Raw genomic sequence first — 23,574 nt, forward strand, 5'->3', positions numbered from 1 at the left:
GGTTCCCCATTGGCCAAGAGTTGTCCCACAGAGTATTAACTCCTCTGTATTTCTGAGCTGCATATGCACAAGGCTGGGAATTCTGCACAGAACTGGCCACAGCAGCAAAGGCTGGAATAAGGTCCCAGGCACTGAAGGCTTGAAGTGGTGCCTAAGGGCAGTGCTCTGGTCCACCGCACATCCCCCCACACCATCCTAGATACACTGAGTAACTTACACGCGATCTCCAGGGCACTCGGGGGAAGAGCCAAAATGTGAATCACAGTCCCTGACTCCCATCCATTCATTCAACAAATATTTATCTCAGGCATACTGTGTGCTGGACACAGGGGCTTAGCAGTGAACAAGGAAAGCAAGATCCTTGCTCTTAGGGAGCTTAAATTCTAGTGGGGGAAGGGAGGGGGCACAGGGGACACAGGCAATTAGCCACTGAACAAATACACAAGTGCTGATTGTATATCAGGCACTGTGCTGAGCACTGGGAAACCCCAGAAGAAATTGTTTTCTTGTCACTGAGACACAGGAGCAGAGCACCACAATCTCATATGGTAACTGCTGTGATTAGGGTTAGGGTTATGCACACCCTCTGGAGCACGCAGAAGGGGCATCTTACTCCAGACTGAGGAGGGGTGGGGGGCATCAGGAAAGGCTCTCCGGAAAAAGATGAGATGCAAGTTCTTTGGAAGGCCAGGCATCTCTGGAGCTGGGGAAGGGAAGGGTGTGCTCCAGGGGGAGGGAACAGCATGGCAAAGACAGAGAGGAATGAGAGGATGCCATGCTCTGCAAATAATTCAGTGTGACTAGACGGTGCTATATATGCAGGATAGTGTCAAAAGATGAGGCAGAAAAGATAGGCAGGGGGTGAACCACAAAGACCTGAGTACCTAATACTGAAGCATTTGGATTTAATTCTGAAAGTGAAGGCAAACTTCTTTTAGTCCTCTAAGCCCAATTAGCTCTCGAACATCTCAGCCAAAAAGGGAGATAAAACCAGTCAACACAGAAATAGACCCCAGTGACCTTGGAGCACCCGAGGATGGCTGATCTGCATTGCCTGGGTTACATGTCAACAACTCAGCTCTCAACACTTGAAGAGTGTTTGTTGCATAAGTGCACCTTGAGAGCACCAGCCTCAAGGTCAGTTCCTCTGGGGCTGAAGAGTCCATCCTCTACCCCATCTCTTTCAGCTGCCAACTCAGCCTCTCCCCTCTTCAGCCTTGCCCATTGCAGGCAGAAATCCAAGGGCTGCCGTCCAGAGGTCTGTGACATTGAGAACTTTGAGCTCAGGCGTGGTGCCTCTGGCCCTCCTTTGGTTTGCATGAAATACTTACCAGGGCTTTCCAGCAGAACCCCACCACCAAAGGCTAAAACCAGAAAAGCAACCAGCATCTGGCTGCCTCCTTTGCAGAGGCCCATCACATCCATCATCTGGGCAGGAGAAGAGCTTCCTGAAGCCCACAACGGCATCCAGCAATCTCCCTGCAGAGTCCTTGTCAAACTGAGCCCCTGCTTTCCGTTCATTCTTCAAAGCAAAGAACACTGTGATGATCTGCATGCAGACAAGAGCAAAACTCCCAGCAGCAGCCTTCCTGTTCTCAAATTCAGAGCAGAATGAAATTCCATGCCAGCATCCTCCTATCCAGAGAGGTTCTGAGATGACCTAGGCTACAGTTGAGGGTCCACCTAGAGTTCAGAGGTGGTTGAACAGCTTGAGCCTGCAGCCAGGACCTGGGATCAGCTTCAGAGTCCTTCCGCTCACAGGGAGGGAGTGAAGACCTCAAAAACAGCTCCTAACACTAGCGCTGGTATTTGGGATTTTTTTTTTCTCCCTTGACTTGTCCCTACCCCCGGCAAAATTCCCTGGTCCTAGATCCCATTCCTGCAAGTTCCTGGTCCGTGGTGGGTGGCCCTCCTGTGCCTGCCATTCTGCTCCTTACATCAGATGGTGATCCAGGGCGACATCATTCCCACAGAGGCAGCACTGGCATTTCAGTGAGAACTGAAGCTTGTGCTTCAAAGTAGACCAATATTCCAACAGAAGCTGCAGGCTAGTAGGAGTCGTGGTTAAGGGCATGAAACTGCCCCCCTTCCCCCCCGGAAAGGCCCTTGTAATCACACACCCAGGTGCTTCTGGAGCTATAAGACATGACCCCCTAAAGGACATTCTGGGCATAAGATTCTGAGAGTATCCAGGGCTGCGGTGGAGGGAGGCTACTTAGGACACACACAAATGTAAACCAACAAAGCAGAGGTTTCCATCCCCAAGGATGCCAAGGACTCTAATTAAACTGACTCCCAGTTGCTCCCCTGAATAGAGAAGCAAATCAGAATCTTTGCAAGGGACGCTTCCCTTTCCCCAGACATTCACAATCCTGCAGTGATGCCCTCCACCGCCACCCCACCACTCTCCCTGGCTTACAGGTGCCTGGACTCTTCCTGAGGAGGCTGCCTAGGGAGAGGGAGGATGGGGTGCTGAGCACCGGCCAGGGAAGGAGTTCTTGGGGCTTAGCAGGACTCCTCTTGCCAAAGAAGGGAAAAGAAAGATGGACCCCAGAGCTGATTCCAAGCTGCCCAAGTGCTGGGATATCATCATCTTTCTCAGCAGCCATAGCAAGCCCCCACCTGCTCCATCCCCAGGCTCCTGGTAGGAGCCAACAAAACAGATGACTTCATAAATCCAGGCCCTCTCACTGACACATCTCATCTTTTAAAAAGACTGAGAGAGATGAAAGCTCCCAGTCTCTTCTTGGATCTCAGTGACAGATTTTTCTGATTCACCTCATTACCTCCTCCTACGGGGGCCCATTCGTTTCCACCTCATTTTCCTTCCAGTTCTCATGCCTGTCCCCATCCCAGCATATCCTGATTGGGGGGCAGGGGGTGTTGTCTATCTTCACCCAGCTTTCACCCTTCCAGACATGGCCTCACTCCCTTGGCACTTCTCTCTGGATTAAGACAGGTTCTCTTTTCTGCCCCTCTCCTCCAGATCAAAAGCCCTGGAAATCTTTCAATCCAGCATCTCAGGAAGAAACAAATCACAAAGCGATGGTGTAAGAGGATGCTGTCCTCTGGGCTTTAAGAAGTAATGGGGGGGGGCTTCCCTGGTGGTGCAGTGGTTGAGAATCCACCTGCCAATGCAGGGGACACGGGTTCGAGCCCTGGTCTGGGAAGATCCCACATGCCGCGGAGCAACTGGGCCCGTGAGCCACAACTACTGAGCCTGCGCGTCTGGAGCCTGTGCTCCGCAACAAGAGAGGCCGCGATGGTGAGAGGCCCGTGCACCGCGATGAAGAGTGGCCCCCGCTCGCCGCAACTAGAGAAAGCCCTCGCACAGAAACGAAGACCCAATACAGCCAAAAATAAATAAATTAATTAATTAATTAAAAAAAAAAAAGAAGTAATGGGGGACAGGACCTCTCACTCTGGCCTGGAACCCTTCCTGCCTCAGTTTGCTCTGAGTGTTAGTGGCCTTTGCAAAGATCTTAAACCCCACCATTCACATCTCTGAATCTCCCACGGCATCTAGCAGAGCAGCAGCACAAAGTACACACTCAATAAATAATCGATGAATGGAATCCCTATAAAGTTCGAGTCATTCATTGAACGCTGCCTAGGATCATTAATATATTTCAAAATGGCAGGCTCTTGGAGTTAGAAGGGACCCATAGGGGTCATCCATTCACCCTCCACCCAGCACAGGAATATGTACTGCAGGATTTCTGACAGGTGGACATCTAGCCTAGACTCCTTGACCATCTCCATGACCATGAATACCTAAGGCAGCCCAGCCCCTGTCATAGTTGAGATCTCTAGTTATGAGAAAAATCTTTTCTACTATTTACTAGAAATCTCCCCTTCCCACTGCTGAGTCCCACACCCCTCCACACATGAACTGTTTGCAGAGCTTGTGTTTTCTGCAAGAGTGTAAGTTCCCTGAGGGAGTGCCCAGGGCAGATTGGCTTGCAGATTGGCTTGCTAATTGAAGGCGGTAGCAAATTCTCTCTAGAGCACTGGGTAAGTAAGACAGAAGAAAAGGAAGCCAAGACCCATGGCTCTGCCCATACGTGTCCCAACTCCATATAGCCAGGCCACCACCCCTCTTCATAGTTTCCTCCACCAGGGAGACAGAAACTTAAAACCAGAAGAAACACAAAAGGATCCTAGGTTGTTAGGCTCTGTTCCTGACCCTCAGCCCCATCCCAGGCCATCGAAATGTTATTGATAACACTTTCCCCTCAGAAGGATATGCTTAACAGAGAGAGCAAGGATGGGCTTTCTCAGACTGAGAAAAACAAAACCCTACTCCCTCTGCCTTTTGCTCAGTGTTCAGGACACTGTTAACTAATCCAGAAGATGGGAAGAAAACAGCAGGATAACTTTGGATTAGGTTTCAGACAAGCTCTTCCAAAACACAAATCAATTGTTTTCACTCTGAGGCTTTCAAAGAACAAGATGCCTGTAGAGCCAAAAAACTGGCTGGCAGTTTTCTAGGCATCTGGATGTTAAGTGAATGGAGATGCAAAGATACACTATGCAAATAACAGTCACATGACAAACCTGTTTTAGTTTATAACTGTTTCTGGACCACAGGCCTAAAATGGACCAAGGGTCTTCCTTACCTGTGTTCCTGGGGCCTGCAATTTGGGCCTTGGCCAGATAAAGAGAGGAGGGGATATTAGGGAGCAATACTGATGAATATTTATGCCCTGAAAGGCTGAGTTATAAAGTTAGTGGGTGAAAGGGACCAAGTAAGGGTAATAATAATGGTTGAGATGAGGTAGAGTTAAGTGGCAGACCTTTATAAACTATAAAGCCCCAGGTATAGTAAACGTGAAGTATTACAGACTATAAGAGCAGATTCACAGGTAGAAGGTCCTCAGAAAATGTTAGATACATTTTTCTCACCTGAGGCATAGTTCTACCCTGGGGCTTTTTATGGGACAAAAAGCAAAATAAAAGCTGACTTTGTTGGACAGAAAAGAAACAAAAGGAGATGGATACACAAAAAATGTAAGTGCTTAGAATCTGCAGCATACATTGAACTCTGCCCACCTCCCTTTAATATGTTCCCCAAAGCTTCTGATGGTCCCCTTCAGGTTCAGGCAGGCAGTCCCAGCTAGGGTTCTGGGAGATGGCAGCAGAACCTTGATTCTCGGATGACCTTGGGCTTGACTTTGCAGAGCTAAAAAGGAAAGGAGTTAAAACAATGCAAAGCCCTCCCACCGGATTCCACCTTCTTCTGTTGGCCACTTCCTTCCTTCCCTCCTTTTTCCTTCCCTTCCTGCAGGAGCTACTCTGCCCCACCTTCCTTCCTGGGGAGGAGGACCTGCCCTTTCCTCTTCTAGGGCTGGTGCCAAAAGGATGAACAATGCTATGTTGAGGGGGGCGGGGGCGTGGACAGGGTGAAGGGAGTCTAGAGGTGGGAAGAGGCAGTTGATGTATGACCTGAAGCAAAGAGTGACCAAGCAGAGACGTTTACTCCTCAAGTTGCATTTCAAGGGTCTTTGGCCAGTTCCCAGAAGTTTCCTTTACTTAAGCTTACAATCAAAGAGACGGGTAATTGTGGCGGCAGCAGCAGAACTCCCACACTTCCACCAGAGCGTCACCCATGGTACCCAAGTAATGCGATTTCAGGTCGCAGAAAAAAGGGTGGTGTCAGCGAGATACAAAGGGGGCTCAATCTAGGTAGCCATCTGCAATCTCCCTTCTGCTGTCCACAGTCCTCTGAGAGAAAAAGGCAGAAAGGAAACTGGGAAAGAAGCAGAGATGTCTATAGGGTTTCTGGAAGTCTTGAAAAGGCTGAGGACAGAAAGTAGGTTGTGTTAGGTAGGGGAGCCAGCGGACAACAGAAAAGGTAAGACAGAGCAGTCGCCCTCATAACAAAAGCATTGAGTTAGCAAAGGAGATGACAGAGTGCTGGAGGGGCAAGGTCAAATGTAGTCTTTTTTAAGGCAAAGCTCTGGAGTGAGGGCCAAACTTGAGCTGGCGAGCACAAAAGAGAAGGCACTCCAGGAGGCAGCTGTGAGGGGTGGGACGAGTGAGGGATGAAGACGAGAGTGGCAGGAAATCAAAGGGTCCGTCGAGTGAAGGGGGGCACCAAGGAAATTCTCCCGGGAGGGTCCCGCTTTGTCTGGCAAGGGCGGAGGCGGGGTCAGCACGTGCAGCCGGGGAGCGCCGGGGCCGGGCTCCCCGCCGAGGAGCGCCGGGGAGGAGGCGCGACGCGCGAGGGGCGGACCCCGCGCTACAGAAGGGGCGCATTGTCAAGTCCCAGGCCGCAGCAGATTGCCGCTGTCCTGCAATACCCTCGCACCCTGGCACCGCGCCACCGGCACCACCCGCGGGTTGGAAATAGCTGCGCCGTTCCCATGGCGACCAGGCAGCGACTCCCTCCGCCGCCGCCCGCCCCAGGCCCTCCCCGCCCCGCCCCGCCCCGCCCCGCCCCGCCCCGCCCGCTGCGCAGGTCCGCCGGCCAGCACCCAGGCAGACTCCCTCCCACCTGGGCGCGCCCCCCCCCCCGATAACCTTGGCAACAGCGGCCGCGGCGCACGGTGGGAGGGAACGGGGAAGGGAGGGGAGGGGAGGGGAGGGGAGGGGAGGGGGGGGAGGGGAGGGGAGGGGAGGGGAGGGGGGGAGGGGAGGGGGGGGAGGGGAGGGGAGGGGAGGGGAGGGGAGGGGAGGGGAGGGGGAGGAGGGGAGGGGGAGGAGGGGAGGGGGAGGAGGGGAGGGGGAGGAGGGGAGGGGGAGGAAGGAGGCGGGGCGCAGCTCCGAACGCCGCTCGGCCGGCCCCCTCCTTCCGGCCTGCGGCGCCGCGCGCTGGGCCCGGGCTCCCGCAGACTCCCCGGCCCGGGCCCAGGCCCGGCCAGCTCTCGGGCGGGGCCGCCGAGGGGCCCGGCCTCAGGCGCCACAGGAGCCGGCGCAGGAAATCTCCTCTCCCCGCCGCCTGCCCTCCCGGAAAGGCGGGAGCAGGGGAGGAAGCGCCACGGCGGCTGAGCCTGCGGGAGCACTGCGCCGACCGCGTTGTCTCCTCGGAGCCTCCTCCGGCCCCGCCTGACCTCCCGCCCCTCGAAATCCTCCCCGAATCTCCCCACCCTTCCTCCGGCGATGGGTGGAGGCCTTGGCGGAGGGTCTCCGGCCTGCGCAGCCCCGTGGAAGGGGGGCCGGAAAAATAGAGCTCTCTCCTGCCCGACGGCCGGGGGCCGGGAAAAACCGGGAAGTGTGGGCCGAGGGGGCACTGGGCTGGAGGGGGAATCGCCCTCGGGCGCCGGGGTCGTGCGTTCCAGGGAGCCCCTCCCCAAGTGCACTGCACCCTGTGAAAAGTCCTTGTAGCTCCTCGGTGGGATTGACGCCCCCACCCCTCCCCTCCCAGAGGAAGATTTCCACCGTGCGTGACCCTCGTGCTTTGGTTTGCTGGTGTGGTGTGCAGGGAGTGTTGCGGAACTCCAAAAGAGTGTCTCAGCTTCCAGGGTGATTGGGTCAGAACTGAGACTTTGACCGAACAAATGGGGGGAGGGAGGCGTGGAGGAAAGAAAGGGGCAGACCAGAGAGTTTCACTTCCACCATCCCTCTTCAGGGGCAGAGTCTACCCCTGACTTCTTGGAAGGTGAGTTCCTGCAGGGCAGAGCCCCTGGCACATGAAAGGTTCTGAACTAAATAAACGTTTATGAAGGGATATGATTAAAACCAGATATAGTAGTGCCTCCGTCATTCAGTTGTCCCGGGTGGGCAGGGCATCCCAAGGAAATACACTTAAGAAAGTGTTCAGGGTCCCTTGAAATTTGGCCCCAAATCAAAGGAACCTAATAAAATAATTAATACTCTGCATTTGTAAAGTCCTTTCCTCTAAGAATGTTACCTCATTCCAAACATATTTTTTCTTCAAGTTGGATAAAATTCCAAAGCAGAAGAAAGGATTCATATGGGGCAAATAAGTTTCCAGCTATCCATGGTCAGAGTGGAGGAGCATAAAAAGTTAGCTTCGCTGATTCTTAAAGCCCTGTGTTTTCTTTGAAGTGGTATAGTGGGGTTACCTTGGTATGATCGAAAGAGTTAGGGGATGTACTGTTAGAGGACCTAAGCATGAGACTTGCTGGGCCATTTAGGCCTAAATTTCCTCGTCTGAGAAGTGATTAGTGTGACGATGAGATAATATTAAGTATTCTTCGTAAGCCATAGGATATGCCACATAAATGCTTCAGTTACTGGGACTGGTATACAAGTCATGATTCATATACTGTAGCTGCAAAATACTTTCCCAAGACCTTACTGGTTATTTCTCCAGATATACTAGTAAGACACAGACAACCTCTTTCCAGTCACCTCTGAATCGGGGAAGAAATTCAGTTGTTTTTCCAGGGCCACTCCTGTATCCTTGGCTCAGTTTGGCATCAAAACGCCCGATGACTCCCTTTTTACATCTTAGCCTATAAGATAGCTTCAACTACTACACACTCCAAGTGTAGGCACCAAAACCCCAGCCCAGAAGACAAAGGAGTTATAAAAGAATAAATGTTGACCCAGGACCAGAAAGACAATCTGTTGTCCAGAGAACAAGACAAGAGGGTGCATGGACTCAGAGAGGTGCCAGATGTGCAAGCTGGGGGGGGGGGGGGAATGGGGGCAGGACTGAAGGGCTCTATGTGCTGTTGAATCTCCTTTAATATTACTATGGACTGAATTGCGCTCCCAGCCCCTGCATTCATATGTTGAAGCCCTAACTCCCAATGTGCATCTGGAGATAGGGTCTTTAGGAGGTAATTCAAATTGAGTTCATAAGGATTGTAGCCTTATAAGAAGAAGGAAAAGAGAGATCTCCCCATCACCATCACCAGAGTGTGTATATAATGAGAAGGCAGCCGTCTGCAAGCCAGGAAGAGAGCCCTCACTGGAATCCAACCATGCTGGCACACTAATCTCAGACTTCCATCCTCCAAAACTATGAGAAAATAAATTTCTGTTGTTTAAGCCACCCAGTCCGCAGCATTTTGTTATGGCAGCATGAGCAGACTAAGACAAATATGTCTTTGCTTGGAGCTGAACACCCTTCCTACCACCTCTGCCACCTGGCATTTTGTTCAGCACTTCCACAGTTGTCTCATTTTTAATTCCGAACTGTGTGAGTTGGAATTGGCAGGATTTATTTTTAAATGAAAGAGCTAAAACTCAGAATGATTAAGTGACTTGCTGAAAGTCACACAGATTGTGAATGGGCCAAACCAACACTTGAGTCTCCCCAGACAACATCTAGTCAACTAATGCTAAGTACTTACCATGTGCTAGGTTCTGATCTGGATTATGGGACTAGAAAGATGAATGTGATTTAGAGATGGGAAGGGCACAGTCTGGTCAGGAAGAGAAACATGTAAACAAATCATTACAGCAAGGAAAAGTGTCTACAAGGATAATTGGCCCAGCAGGTTTTTGGGGAAAGCGTTGCAGGCAGAGGAATCCTGGGAAAACACGGCTTTTTGGGGAGCCACAAGTACAGCTTAGAGCAGAGTATAGTGGAGGGAAGGAAGAGGCAGAGATGCTCCACAGGCCATTGAAGATACTGTTCCTCTTCCTCCTGCCCAAGGACTCTGATTGCCTCCCCAGGGCCCTGGCCAAAAGAGAGAACTGAACTTGAACAGAGATCAAGGCAGTCCTTAAGGGACCTAATATCCCTAAGGAGATGCAGCAGTAAACTCTTCAATTAGGTTCACATTGAGATTCTATAGTAAATTATCTTTGTTTGATTGTTTGAGCTGGGGGGGGGGGGTCTCCTAAGGGTTAGTTTATTACAGCCCTAACCATTTGTAAATAAGTGATAATGTGCTTTAATTAAGAGAAGATATGAATTGCATACCTATGCCTTTTACTAGCAAGTGTCAATGTTTATATAGAATGGCTGGTTTCCAGAGGCACAGAGTCTTACTTAAACTAATACAGGATCATCCCTCACAATAGAAATGCAGAAAAGGACCGTAGTTAATGAAGGGACTAACATCTGTCTGCTCTGTTTTGGGAGCATTAGTCCAAGTTCTTACCAGTTGGATACGAGGATTCACTTACCTTCTACTGTTTTCTTTACAAGTTGCATACTTGTGTTTATCACAAGTATGACTTGTGATATCTGACTTTCAGGGACTTATTAAATCGCAGCACTCAAGTGCCCTCTCTGGGGGAGAGACTGTAGGTTGGGGAAGAAATGAACCCAGAAGGGCTATATGCACTCCCAGCCCCTCTCCCAGAAACTGGGTTCCGCAGGTCTGCCCACCTCCCCAGGGTGATCATTCTGCACACCAGGCCAACAGCCAATTTAAGGGCTGGTTCTGGGATTTCAACATCTCTCTGCCTGGGACGAAATGAAGACTATCACCTCTGCCTCACTGGAGATCTCATTAGAACTTGAACTCTGGTCTTTGTTCTTTCCCAGCGGGTTCAGTACAGTGGAGAAGGTGAGGGGAGAAGGGGGGTCGGTAAAACCACAACTCCCAGAGCATCAAGGGTCCAACGGGCCTCTGAGATCTGGATGTGAGTAAACAAGCAATTACCTACAAGACAGCCTGGTAACCAGAGAAGCGGCCGAAAGGATTTGATTCTATTCACTCTGTGAGAGGATGTCTGCCTTCCCTCAAGCACCCCACCCCTCCCCAGCTTCTCAAGGCTAATTTCACCACGCTCTGCCTACTTTCCAAGTGATATTCCACCCTCAGTGGAAGCAAGGTCCCAGGGCTCAGAGGCAGAGGGCTCAGTTCTGGCTACATTCTTCTTGGTTTGGCCATTGTCAACATCACTGCTCTTTGTCTATATTGGGAAAAGGGGAAAGAATCAGAGGGTGCTGCTACCCTCCCTGCTCCAATACCCCTACAGCCTTCAAACCCTTTGGGGGAAGAGAATTTAGGAAGAAAGAGGTGACTCAGAATTTTCTTCTCAGAAACCGGAGTGGGAGCCCAGCTGGGCTGCAGGAAGTGTGGGGTCTGAGTGAAAGAAACCTCACATTCCTTTCTCTGTTTGGCTGTGAGCTTCCCCCTGCCTACTGCTGCTGGGCTAGTCCCCTTTTTTTTTTTTTTTTTTTTTTCCACTTTCTCTGGTTCAGCTGATATCAATTCAGATTCTGGTACTGAAAGGCCTCTACATAGATAAGATTAAGGTCCCTCACTTACCTTCAAAGAATTTACAATCCTGTGGGGAAGGGAGAAGGAATGAATTTCAGGATGTTAAAAAAAAAAACATGTACCTAAATAACAATACAAGGCAACGTATAATATATGCCTAGGAGCAGGACCACTGCAGCTAATAGTCCCGTCATTTCTCACCTGAATTATTGAACAGCCCTGTAACTGGCCCTGCCTCACCCTGCCTCCATGCTTTCCTCTTATTCCACTCCCCGTCTTGTCTCCACACTAGAGGCTGGTGATGGAGCTAAATGCAAATCCGATTGGGTCCCACCCCTACTTAAAAGCCGTCCTTGTTGGCTCCCCCACGTCTTCCAAGATGAAACCAAAGCTCCTAACATGGCACCCTAGCCTTTTGTAGTCTGACCTCTTCTAATCCACGAAGCCATTCCCACTCCACACTCAGGCTCCAACAGGAATGAAGCATTTGTGATTTCCAGATACTACCGGCTCTCTGGCCTCAGGGCCTTTGCACAGGCAGCTCTATCTGCCTGGAATGCTTTTCCTCTTACTGGCCACTTGGCTAACTCCAATTTGCCTTTGGGGACTCAGCACAGAAATAACTTCCTCCTCCCAGGAACCCTTCCCTGATACTCTGAGTTAAGCACCCCTCATCAATATCCCCTTATCACCACAGTATGAAGTCCGAATTATAATGAGTTTTCCATCCCTCTCCCCTGTAAACATCAAGTTCCTTACTCATCTTTGTACCTAGAGCCCGGCACAGAGTAAACACTAAATGACAGTTGGATGAAAGGCTGCCCAGCAGGCAGAGGAGCTCATAGAGAATATGGGAAGTCATTAGAGGCTTTTGAGTCAGAGGCTGATAAAATCCGAAAACTATATTGTAAGCTGAGTAATCCATTAGTTATTCAGTAGTGCTGGGGGGAGGGAGGTTGAGGGAAAGGAGAGAACGACTGAAGTAGTAAGGGCTGGAAGTCGAGAATGACGAAGGCTACAGTGGGGACTGGAAAGGGGATGGAAATGAGCTTCACGGTGGAGGTAGGGCTAGAAGCTTGAGCAAGACGTTTGGATGCGTTTAAGAGGGGGAGGCGGGATGAGGTGAGGCCAAGGTCTGCAGCCCTGGTGCCAGAGAAGGAACTCGAATAGAGGAAGCAGACCAGGAAGCAGACCAAAGTCATGAGACGGCACTGGACGCAGGTAGCGGTGGGAAGAGGGCTGCTCAGGAATCTGACAGAGGAGATGATCTGTTTGTTTTTAGAAATAGCTTCAGCTAATTAGGACAGAAAGCAAACCGACTGGAGGACTTCTGAGCTCTGCGTTGCTTTTGTCTCTTGGTGGTCTAGGCATGGAAAGCCTAACAAGCTAGGGCCTTATCTTGTCCTTTTTTATTTATTTATTTATTTTTTGGCCATGCTGCGCAGCTTGTGGGATCTTAGTTCCCTAACCTGGGATTGAACCCTGGGCCCTCAGCAGTGATAGCACGGAGTCCTAACCGCTGAGCCGCCAGGAAATTACATTTTTTTTTTTCTTTTTGTCTTTTCAAAAATTGTGATGAAGGCTCAGGAATGGTGTTGCTCGGTAAATCTCTCCTCCAGCTTCAGCACAAAATGATCCCACACCAAGTAGAGCTATTAATTCTTTTGCATTTCCCCTATGTTCCAGAGGACTTTGCTGGGGGATAATGCTGTTTCTCCATCTGGAGGGCACTATGTTTTATCAAATACACAGCAGTTCTCAGTTCATTACCTTTTTTCTCCTTCTCCCATTCTTCCTGTTTTCTGACTCTGAGTTTATTTTAGTCTTGTGTTTCTCTTGAAATCATCACAGACATCTGTCGCTCCTGCCTTCACCATCCGTCCACCCCTCTCTCCTCTCCCACTCCTACCCTCGTCTCCTTAACCTCTCATCAGTTGCTTTAAGAGACCTAAAACTGCTCAGCTTCCCTCCCTCTTCTCAGCATCCAGGGCCTCTTTGTTGGGCATGTTTCAACCTGTTCTCAGTCTCAGACTAATCCTCCATAACACGGAGAATGACAGATGAGGTCAGACTTGCTTGGGAGGGAAGGAAAGGCGAATTTCTTACCCAGGAAACCATGCTCATTCATAACTGGCTTTCCAAATGAGAACAGACTACGTGTGTGTGTGTGTGTGTGTGTGTGTGTGTGTGTGTGTGTGTTTTCTGCTGACAAAACCCCCAATCCTGCTTTCCTCAGAGCACATGCCTGCATTCTGATGTTTTAAACTCCTAAAATATAAAGAGGACGAAGCATTAGAAATATACATCTTTAGATTAGTAGCTGGCAGGTGCTAGGGTTTGGGGGAGCGATCCTTTATCCTCCGGGATCCTCTTGCACTTTGTTACCTTGCCATCTGGTAGGCTGGGGTTGAAGCTGCAAGAGTCTTCTTGGGCTGAGAGCGAGGAAAAAAATGCAGGCGACTGATACCAACAAGGTCCCTGGAGTGATTTATTAGCATCTCCAGTCTCCTTTTATTTGACAGGAGAAGGAAACGAAAGTTGTTTATTCCTTCTGATGAGACACTTACTTAGTAGTTTATATATTCAAACCCCATTCACCTCAACAGGCCCTTTCAATTGACGCAATATCCTCTCTAGCTATCATCCTGGTGCTCTTCTGCCTCTTACGCCAAATTTTTTGGGGAGGAAGCTACAGCCGGAGCCTCCACATCCTTCTTTCCACTCCCTTTATGATCAAGTTTTCTCTCCCATCTTCTACCTGAACCTCTCTCAAAATTCACCAATGACCATGTTTAGTTCAATGTTCCTGTTTTCCGTGACTTTTATGTTGCCCATCTCCCTGTGTAGAAGCCTGATTCCCACCTTTCCACAAACTGTGATCCTGCTGACAGAGCCTTCTTCCTACTCCAGCCTCTAACTTCATGCTTCCCCTTCACTAGGTCCTTAGCTTCTGCCCTTCTCTCTTGCCTGCAGAGTTTCTTTATGCTGTCAGCTTTAAGGATCATCCCTAAACTCGGCCATGCTCCCCCTGGAGAGCAGCATATGAAAAGGTGCAGAAGCCTGCAGCTAGTCCCACGTGGCAGGAGGCAGTGTATGAGGAAAAGAATGGCCAGAGGGAGCCAGGCTTGAGTGACCTCAAGGTGAGAAGCTCACACTAGACACCACCTCACCCCCTGCCACTACCACCCCCCCCCATCAGTGGAAATAACTGCTTTTTACTTAATGTGCATGCAGAGCACCTGGGGATCTTGTTAAATGCAGATTCAGTAGGTCTGCGGTGGGGCCTGAAATTTTGCATTTCTGGTAGACTCCCAAATGACCCATGCTGCTGGTCCAAGGACCATACTTTGAGGAGCAAGGGGCTAGATCACACTTACCTATGGTCAGATTTTCGGGCGGGGGGGGGGGGGGTTCTGTGTTGTTTTTGCCTCTCATCTGGAATGTAACCCAACTTGAGGGCCAGGATCCTGTTGTTTGCATCTTTGTATTCCCTACTGATGAGTTCCTTCTGGGTGTTCCTGTAAATACTTAATTGATGGAACCCAGGGCTGAGTTGTTTGTATCTTCGGGCTTTGCTTTACAAACACTAACTTATCTTCAAATCACAATCATGAGGCAAGTGGATACTTTTTTTTTTTTTTTACTACAGATAGAAACCAAGAAAGATGAATGACTCTCCAAGCAGTGAGTCACATTTTCAGATTCTGGCCTACAAGTCCCTGGCTCAGAGAGAGCTCAGTCCAGGGTGAATTCCAACACTGCCTCTGCCTGGCTTCTCACCTGCCCAGGCAAGATGCCCCACTCACTCTCTGGACCTTGTTTCCTCTTTCCTGACTGATCCATAGGAGACCCTCCCCTCTGTCTCCCCCTCATAGAGGAGCTCAGGAGCCTTAAGGGGCGGCAAACTCCATGTTAGGACGCCAGACACCTCATGCTGAGGTGACTAAAAGGTTGAGAAGCAGACAGCTGCGCCGGCCCACGCTCCGGAATCGTCCACACACAGCATCTTTACAGCTGCTCTCAGCAGTGCAGACTAGGAGCGCCTTTCAAAAGACATTTTGAAGAGAGAGTGAGTGACGTATGGGGAGAAAACCACAGAAATCACAGAGTAATAACGACCTCAGCATAGCGTCCCATGTACTCTAAGTTCAGCTTCTGAAACTGAATCTTTGGGTTCAGGGATTTCTCCCATGGCCATAAAAATAAAAGCAACTCCAGTCTCTAAAGTAGGTCACGCAGTTAGAGAGAGAGAGAGAGAGAAGGCTCGTGCTGGTAAATGCAGATGTCAAGGTACTTTCACCCTTTTCCAAACCAAAAATAAAAACTTGGAAATTGTCTGAAGAAAACAGGAGGTTGTGGTGCAGCTTGAGAAAAGCCAGGGGGAAGAAAGTGGGAGGGGCGCTCCTGCCCTGGATTCCTTCAGCCCACGGCCCACCTGCTGCAGGAGAACGTGACTCCACGGCGATTCCCCCCCGCCCATGACTGTTCCCACCCCACAGTCCCTCTTCATGATCTCCAGCTCACTTGCTGCCCATCACCTCTGTTGCATGATTCCAGTGGGTTATAACTACTCCCCACTCCCACTTCTGTTAACTCACTGTAAAAAGTTTCTATTAATCAATCAAAGCCTAGAGAGGAAAGACGAAGCAAAGAAGCACTTTGGGACTTCTCCATCAGAGGAGGCCTGGGGATCCATTTTCTGTTCTAGAAAGCAGCACTGGGAGTTCCGGCAAAGGGAAGGGGGATCTGTGTGGCCCACATTTGGGCTCCCCTGACTTTGCCTCTCCTTTCCCCCATCTGGTCCAAGCCAAGCCGGTTTTCAGTGGCTGCTCCTGTTTCTAAGATGGATACTCCCATACCCACCCACCCCTCCTATTATGCTGGAATCTGGGGTCTGGTGAGGCACCAGGATTGGACCACCAGCAATCACAGCTGTGGCTTGATCCCTGGGGGGCAGAGTCTCTGGAGACTGCAAGTCTCAAGGTCAAGAAATCCAACTCTGCTCCTTCTTAGCTGGTGGTAGCATTCCCAATCACAGCTCTTCCCTGTGCCTCAGACCCTTCCCCAGGCAAACAATAAATGTGAGTGCCCTCGGAAGAGGACGGAGGGAGGGGAATCTTAGAGAGACCCAGCAGAGACAGAAAAACAAAACTACGGCACTGAAGAAAGTATCTATGCCACAAAGGGCAGGATGATGCTGTGATTGGCTAGAAGGAAAGAGCCATGCACTTGTGGATCAATTTGGAGAAAGACTCTTAATGGGTGGTGTCCTGGATTCAGGAAAGGCATCAAGTGCGGGGAGTAGCCTAAGGAAATCCTGCCCTCAGAGACAACTTCAGTGCTTTGAGCAGAGGAAAGAGAATGGTTTTCTTTTACTTCAGAGAAAGCAAGTTGCCAGCAGCTGCCCTGCCCCAAGCCCTGAGAGGTCAAATGAGTTGAAGAACAAGCAGGTGGGAGCACATAGCTTTGGCACAGCCCTGAGTTCTAGAAAAACTGAAAGGAGCCTTGCCTTGGCACCTAGGGGAATGATTGGGCTGGAGCAGCCTGACAGAAGCCCAGTCCTGAAAGCCCAGGGAGAAAGCCCAGCGAGAAAGCAGAGGGCTGGGATCAGGGCTGACTTGGTGCCTAGAAGGGGCGAAAAGGGGACGCTGCATCTCACCTTCATCCTGTTAAGTGAGGGATGCGGCTTATCACACAGAGACTTCGTGTGACCAGGTCCCAGAAAACTTGATTATATAAAATAAGTAGATCTACCAACAAAATATCAACAGGCTTGTTTTATGCCAGTCCCCTAAGAGAATTGCTGCTGGAGATGCTCGGTGGTGATGACAGGGACCAGCCCTTCTTTCTGCAGCTCCTCAAAGCTGACAGCCAAGACTCCTTCTCACCTGCCGGGAAGTGGGCAGCATCCAACATTGGAGACTGCTGCTGGTCAGCAGGGTGGGGAGAGGGAGAGGCCCTGTCAGGAATCCAGTCCCTGGAGGCTTCTCCCTCCCTGCTTGTAGAATTCCAAAGGTCTGAGATAAACCCCAGGATACAGTCCAGCAATATCCCAGTCAGGCTATATTCCTCCGGGAGAGAGCAACAGCTAGACAGAGATTTTATTTTTAAAACCCTCATTCCCACTTGGGGCAGGGGGTGGTGGTAGGCATTGGGGAAAACTGCGCTTGGATCAGGAAGGGGGCATTCTGCTAGATGTGCGTATCCTTTTACACTTTTTGTTCTTACATATTCTCTTCTCTGGTGTACCCTCAAGAATTGTTACTGAAAAACTCCTAGGGCCATGAGTTAAGATCACAATGATTTCTAACATCAACTCTGCTTCTACTCTGTTTTTCCTCCCAAGGCTTTCCACTGGGTAGAATTTTAAATTTGAACAATGGTTCAAAGGCTGAGAGACAAACTGCTCATTACTGGAAAGAGTGCCAGGAATCCTGGGAAGCAGACCTCACTCCCCACCAGAGTTCTGTACCTAATCGGAACGGCTTCTTTCATAGTCACAGGAGGGTTAGATCAGTGTTTCTTTTCATTCTCGTCTTCTTTCAGGAACTGCTGGGATAAAAGCAAGCCTAGGAGAATAAAAAATTCACAAATAGGACAAGAATAAAATATTTAGGGCAAGAGATCAGAAGTTCTTTGGTTATTCAGTGAACTGAACTAACTCTACTTTAAAAAAGTATAAGGAAGTAAACGTCCATCAGACTGCATGTCACAGTGGGTATTAGCCTTTCGACCTCATCTCACAGGCTCTAAGCTGAGTTGTTATGCCTAGCAAGTTGAAGAGGCTCAGACTAATCCAGTGATAAAACAGAGTTTTGTCGTCATGAAGTCTGTTCCCGATATTTACTCTATCTTTATTCTGAGACGCATTCTACCAAAGTTGTTAGATGGCCCGTTCCCTTCCACTTCTCATCCCAAAATCTAATCAGTGGTGAATGGTAGGAACGCAAAAGAGTTATTATTACTCTGTTAGGTGCCTTAAAGCAAAGCCAGTCACTCCGAAGGGGCAGTTCAAACTTTCCAGCTTTCTATCATTAGTTCCTTTCCCCAAATACAATCAGTGGTTTCTGAGAAGGAAGACAGGCTTAAAGAGACACAGTTGAGAAGTATTGTACTGAAACTTATCACCTTTATTCACTATTGATGTGATCTTCCTGTAGTACTTGTCAAAAAGCACTTTAAACATCTGGAAAAAAATTTTTTCCCGGACCAGACCTAAGGTTAAATTGATCAAAAAACTCTCTCCCAGAGTTGTCAAGAAGTGGTTAGGTACTAAAACTATGGTTTCTAGTCACACTGAATCTGATAACCCCATCCTGGCACTGGGAAGTCTCTTTTCCAGGACCTATCAATAAACAGGCCTAAGAAATAGTCTATGCTCAAGCAATTCAGGCTAAAAATAACCCTGTGGGCTATTGTTTTCTCTACTCATCCACAGAAAGCAGTTGTGTGCCAACAAGATCTTTGTTCCTTGAGTGTTTTCACTCCAGCTTACTCCTCCCTGAAAACAGAGTTGTTTGAGACAATCAGGAAAGTCACAGGGTTGGTGTGAGACATAGAGAAAAGCAAAACTATTCTAAGCTTTGTGGACTGCCAAGTGTCCAGAGAAAAACAAGAATAAAAGAACCCAGAATTCACAGATAGGATTAATTTAAAAACAGACTCTCCTTTCCCCTCCTTTCTTACAAATATACACAGTTCTTTGACCATAATAGATCTGAGTTATACATAGAACTTTTACGTTAACAACTAACAATTGCATGCTTACTATACTATGTATGAGGTACTTTTCTAAAAACTTTAGGGGCATTAACATTAATTTTCACAACCCTATGAGGTAGGCACAATTATCTCAATTTCATATCCGAAAAAACAGAGGCACAGAGAGATGAAGTAAGTTGTCCAGGGTCCCTCAGCTAATAAGGGGCAGAGCCAAGATACGAACCCAGGAAGTCTGGCTCCCGATCCCAGCTCTAACCATGACACATACTGCTTCTACAATAAAAAAGATAATGATCTTTACTGATTTCCTACAAAGCTGTATTTCCCTAACTATCAAATATGTCCATTTACCTTCTCTAAATTAAGCAGACACATGGTCCCAGGGTTCATCTTAATGTGAAAACAAGGATCAATGGGGATTTTCATCTCAACCAAAACACATCAACTCAAACACACCGAATGTTACCCTCTTTCAAATATAAAAATGCACTGAGACAGCTGTTCAAGCATAATAATTACTTTCTAGCAACAGGAAATGTTTGCAGAATTAAGGCCTTGGACAACTTCAGTTTAAGCAGCCAGCACTCAACGGATCTCTTGTGGCTATAACAGAACTTACCTAATCTCTGAAAGAAAAACAAACTAATTTTAACAAAACCCTGATTAGGGAATGTTTAATTCTATGAATATATTATTTATGGTGATGAAGCATAAAGTAGAAAGTTCCTTAGGCTTAACGAATCACTAATAAATTTGCAAAAATATCAAAACATGGGCCTACTCGGCTATGACAGAAGTTCATACTGTCAGGACTCTAGGGAGGGCAAAGCACCATTCATATGCTTCTTCTGCCCAAAGGAAATTACCCTTTCTTAAAGCTTTGTCTAATGTTTCCTCAATTTCTCCCATCTCATAAACACCCAATTTATTCATAAGATGTTTTAGAACAATTCCATCTTTCAAAGTCCTATCAACCGTATTTTAAGGCACCATTCTCTAATTGATTTGCTTCTGAAATAGATTATTGAATACCTTTCAAATATTGAACATTTTGCCTTAGACAAAAATCTCTTAAATGCAGTAATTGTATTAAAAAAAAAATCAATCGATGACTTCGCTGTCATCATCAAAGTGTTTACCATGGCCCAAACACTGATGTCACCATTTGGGTGACAAAAGCAAATCAGGAGGTTTTGCTAAATAAATTTGTCTAGTCCTCCTTGGCCTCCGTCCTTATCTAGTTTGACACAAGCTATTTCCTTTCACTGATACATTTACTTTCCACAGGTATAATTTAAAAAAAAATTTTTTTTAAAGCACTGAAAATTCCATCCTGACATCCACTGGAATGCAGAGGTAGACCTGATCAGCTGGGCATGTCAATCTCATCAAGCTTCCTTCATATGTCAGGTTTTGTTCAGTAACAAAGTTGAAAGATGACCCACGTTACCTAACAGAAACTAAAAATTTTAGTGAAAAACACTTCCGTGGATGGGAAGGGCTTCAGAAGTTGGCACTTAAGTTATTTAATATTAGACACTGTAAGACTGGGCTGTAAAAAATCAAATCGCCTAGACTTTAGAAAAGGCAATTGCAGTGGCAGGTTTCAAGAAACTAGCATAGCACTGATATTAGTATCTAAGAGCACTCCTCTTGACGTGCAGGAGAAAGCTTAAACGTGTCTCTCTGGATACTTAGTGAAGCCAGCAAACAATGTCCCCAGTCTGTGAACAACTGATATTAAGAACCACACCTTCAATTTTCCACGCGGACCATACTTCCCCTCCTCCCACTTTCCTCCCTCCCAACCCAGACAGGTGATTACAGACACGAGGCGGTGAAGTTGCTTCAAAATATTTAATACGTGTCAGACACGTAAAGTTACATTTTTATACAAAAATCAAAACAACGAAGGAGAAAATACTGTACAAAAACCTTGTCAGCTCCCCCAACCTTTATACAACAAAGACTGGAGTCACTATCTACAAACCCATAAGGTCTTTCCACTTAGGGCTTCTGTCTGTAAACTTGGTTTCCTTAAACGGTTTTTAAAAGCACTGTGTAGTACGTCTGATCTAGAACTTTTAAAAAATAAATCTTTTCTCTATAAACTCCGTATTTCCCAGCTTGAACTCCGCCGTGAAGTTCATCAAGCTTCTTCCCTGTCGGGAAGACAAGGGCCGCTAACGTTCCCCTTTCCCAGAGCGATCACAGAGTATAAACGTTTCTTCAGGGAGAGAGAAAGGTGGGGAGGGAGAGAAGTCACACAAGCCCCTAGTCCGGACGAAATGCCTCTAGTCTGAGGAAATCCTGCGAGGAAGCGCCGCTCCTGGCCCCGGTGCGGTCCTCGCTTTCACGTGAGGGGTCTGTGTGAAGTCCCTTCCTCCCCCGCCAGCCAACGGGGAACTCCCCGGCCCCGGCCCTCCCCGCCGCTTCCTTCTCGGCGCTGCCGGCGGCGGAAAGTCCCTGTCTGCCCCCAACCTCCCAAGCCCAGGGGAAGGGGGGATGCACTCCAGAGACACAAAGTAGTCCTAATTCAACGACACAAACTGACACACACAGACACAAAAGTCCACGATCGTGCTCTTCCGATAAGCCTCACACTCCCCAGTCTCAAGAGGAGACCCGAGAGGCTCCGCACAGCCGGCCGCCAAGCCCGAGGGCAGTCGGTGCCGCCCGGCGGCACCCGGTCTCCTCCTCGCGCTCGGCGCCGACGGCCTCTGGGGCGTCCTCGCAGCCGGAGAGGCCCAGCCCTCACGTCGGGACGCCCGCTGCTCAACCTCTTCCCGCTCGGGGACCCGAGAGCTCAGAAGGCCACGATGGCAGTGCTCCAAGGGTTGATGTCTCTCAGCACCGGCTTATCGCAGCAGATCTGCCCGGGCTCGGCGGCTTCCGGACCGCTTTTCTCTCCCTCCGCTTCCTCCCGGCCGCCCCCGGGGCTTTTCCGTAAAAGTCCCGAGAAGCTGGAACCGAAGATGCTAATGAGGTTCGCCACGTTACCGGTCTCCATCTCCTCCTCCTCCTCCGCGGCCGCCCCGCCCGGCTGCTCTTCTGAGTTCCGGCGGGGTTTCTTGAGCGGGGTCGAGCCGGGAGCCGGGCAGTCCGCGGGGCCGCCGCCCACCCCCTCCGCGCCGCGCTTCCTGGGGCAGACGGAGGGCGGCACGGGGGGCTCGGGCCCGGCGGGGCGCGGCGCGCGGCAGCCGTCCACGCGGGGAGATGCGCTCTTGTCCTCGTCCCCCGGGGGGCAGCCGCAGGGGCGGCGCGCTGCCCCAGGTCCCTGGGAGAAGACGTCTGAGCCTCCGGCGGGAACCCCGGCTCCTCCGACCGCCGTCTCTCGCGGTCCCTCCACGCGGCGCCAGGCAGCTTCCGCCGCCGCCGCCTCTCCACCCTGAAGGGTGTCCCCGGCGCCCGTCACCGTGGCCGCAGGCTCCGTGTCACCCGCTCGTGGCACTTCTGGGACGGCAGGGAGCTCCAGCTGGGGCTCGGGCTCCGGCCAGGCGGCACAGGCGGCCGGCGGAGGTGGCTCCCCCCAGCCCGCGGGTGGCCCAGCGACCGACTCCCCAGGCTGCTGCGGCAGCGCCGGAGTCCCCGGGTGACCGGCCAGGTAGAGGCCGGGGCACGGGTCGCTCAGGTAGACCTGGCGGGCGCTGCGGAGCACCAACGAGACCAGGAGGTTCTTATGCAGCTTGATGCCGCCGCGCTGGACCCGCGAGTTGTAGATCTTGCCCAGGGAGATGCTGACGATGCGGTGAGCCTCCAGTTTGAACTCCATCCTGCCTCGCCTTCCCAGGGCTGGCGCGGAGGTGAGAGAGTGAGCCCTGACCCACGTTCCGAAGCTGAGACGGGAACGATAGGCGTCAACGAGTCCGCCCCGGCAGTGGACCCTGGATCTCTGAAGACTCCGAATAGAAACGGCTCCGGCGACGCGCTCGCTAGCTCTTGCGCCCTCCCCACCTCAGCTTCGCAGCCAGGTTGGGGTCGGGTCGCTAACTGAGGGCAGTCTGGCCTCCGGGAGCCTTATAAAGGCCTCCCGACAGCCAATAGCGAAGGGCCGCCAACCGTTCCGGGGCCGATCGGCGCGCCCTCGTGCGCCTCGCGCGGCCAATCGGAGACCGAGGAGGGGCGCCAGGGCCATTCGAACGTTGGTCCCGCGGAGCAGGCTCTTAAAGGGGGCGACGCGCGCGACCGCTGACCGGTGGGTCGCGGCCAGTGCTCCGAGCGGCGGGGGGCCGGATGGCCACGGTGTTGTTTGTACTTAAACTTGCTGGCCTGTGCGCTACTTGCCGCAACCAAAGCGAACTAAACCATTCGAACTTTCATCCGAGTATGGTGGTGGACTTTGCTCTGCAATAAAGTCCTGATCCTTCTCTGATCAACACTCCTCCCTCCCCCGCCACCGTTTGCAAGGCGTCACACACCCGTAAGCTCCGGGGCAACCCGACAGAAATGGAGATGATGGCAAAACGTGGCACAGGATACCCTTGGATAACAAATAGTGTTACTACAAGATATTTAGCAGATATTAATTTTGGATAAATCCCTTGCCTTCTAGAGTCACATACACTCGTTAGCACCTGTCAATTTTAACACCGAAGAAAGACAAAGGGAGTTCTGAAAGTTCCAAAGTTTCTGACTGCTTATGAAGGCTTTGTGTCTATGTACAAAGTTTTTGGTTCTCCACTAAAGCTAGCATCTATCACTTTGTTCTCCAGATTCTAGAACCAACACAGTTGTCACATCAGTTACAATGAAAGGTGGT

The 23,574-nt window shown here is 50.0% G+C and overlaps 1 protein-coding gene across 1 annotated transcript; it reads right to left on the reverse strand.

The window, feature by feature from the left end:
* Window positions 1–20,660: 20,660 nt before the first annotated feature.
* Window positions 20,661–22,793, reverse strand: IER5 (immediate early response 5). The gene has a single exon (XM_061185653.1). The coding sequence runs from the start codon at window positions 22,585–22,587 to the stop codon at window positions 21,622–21,624; it is 966 nt and encodes a 321-aa protein (XP_061041636.1). The 5' UTR covers window positions 22,588–22,793; the 3' UTR covers window positions 20,661–21,621.
* Between the last annotated feature and the right edge of the window lie 781 nt (window positions 22,794–23,574).

This window comes from Eubalaena glacialis, chromosome 3, assembly GCF_028564815.1.
Source record: "Eubalaena glacialis isolate mEubGla1 chromosome 3, mEubGla1.1.hap2.+ XY, whole genome shotgun sequence".
NCBI lineage: Eukaryota > Metazoa > Chordata > Mammalia > Artiodactyla > Balaenidae > Eubalaena > Eubalaena glacialis.

Coding starts and splice junctions, on each gene's coding strand:
- IER5 (XM_061185653.1), bottom strand. CDS start 22,587: ATGGAGTTCAAACTGGAGGCTCACCGCATCGTCAGCATCTCCCTGGGC.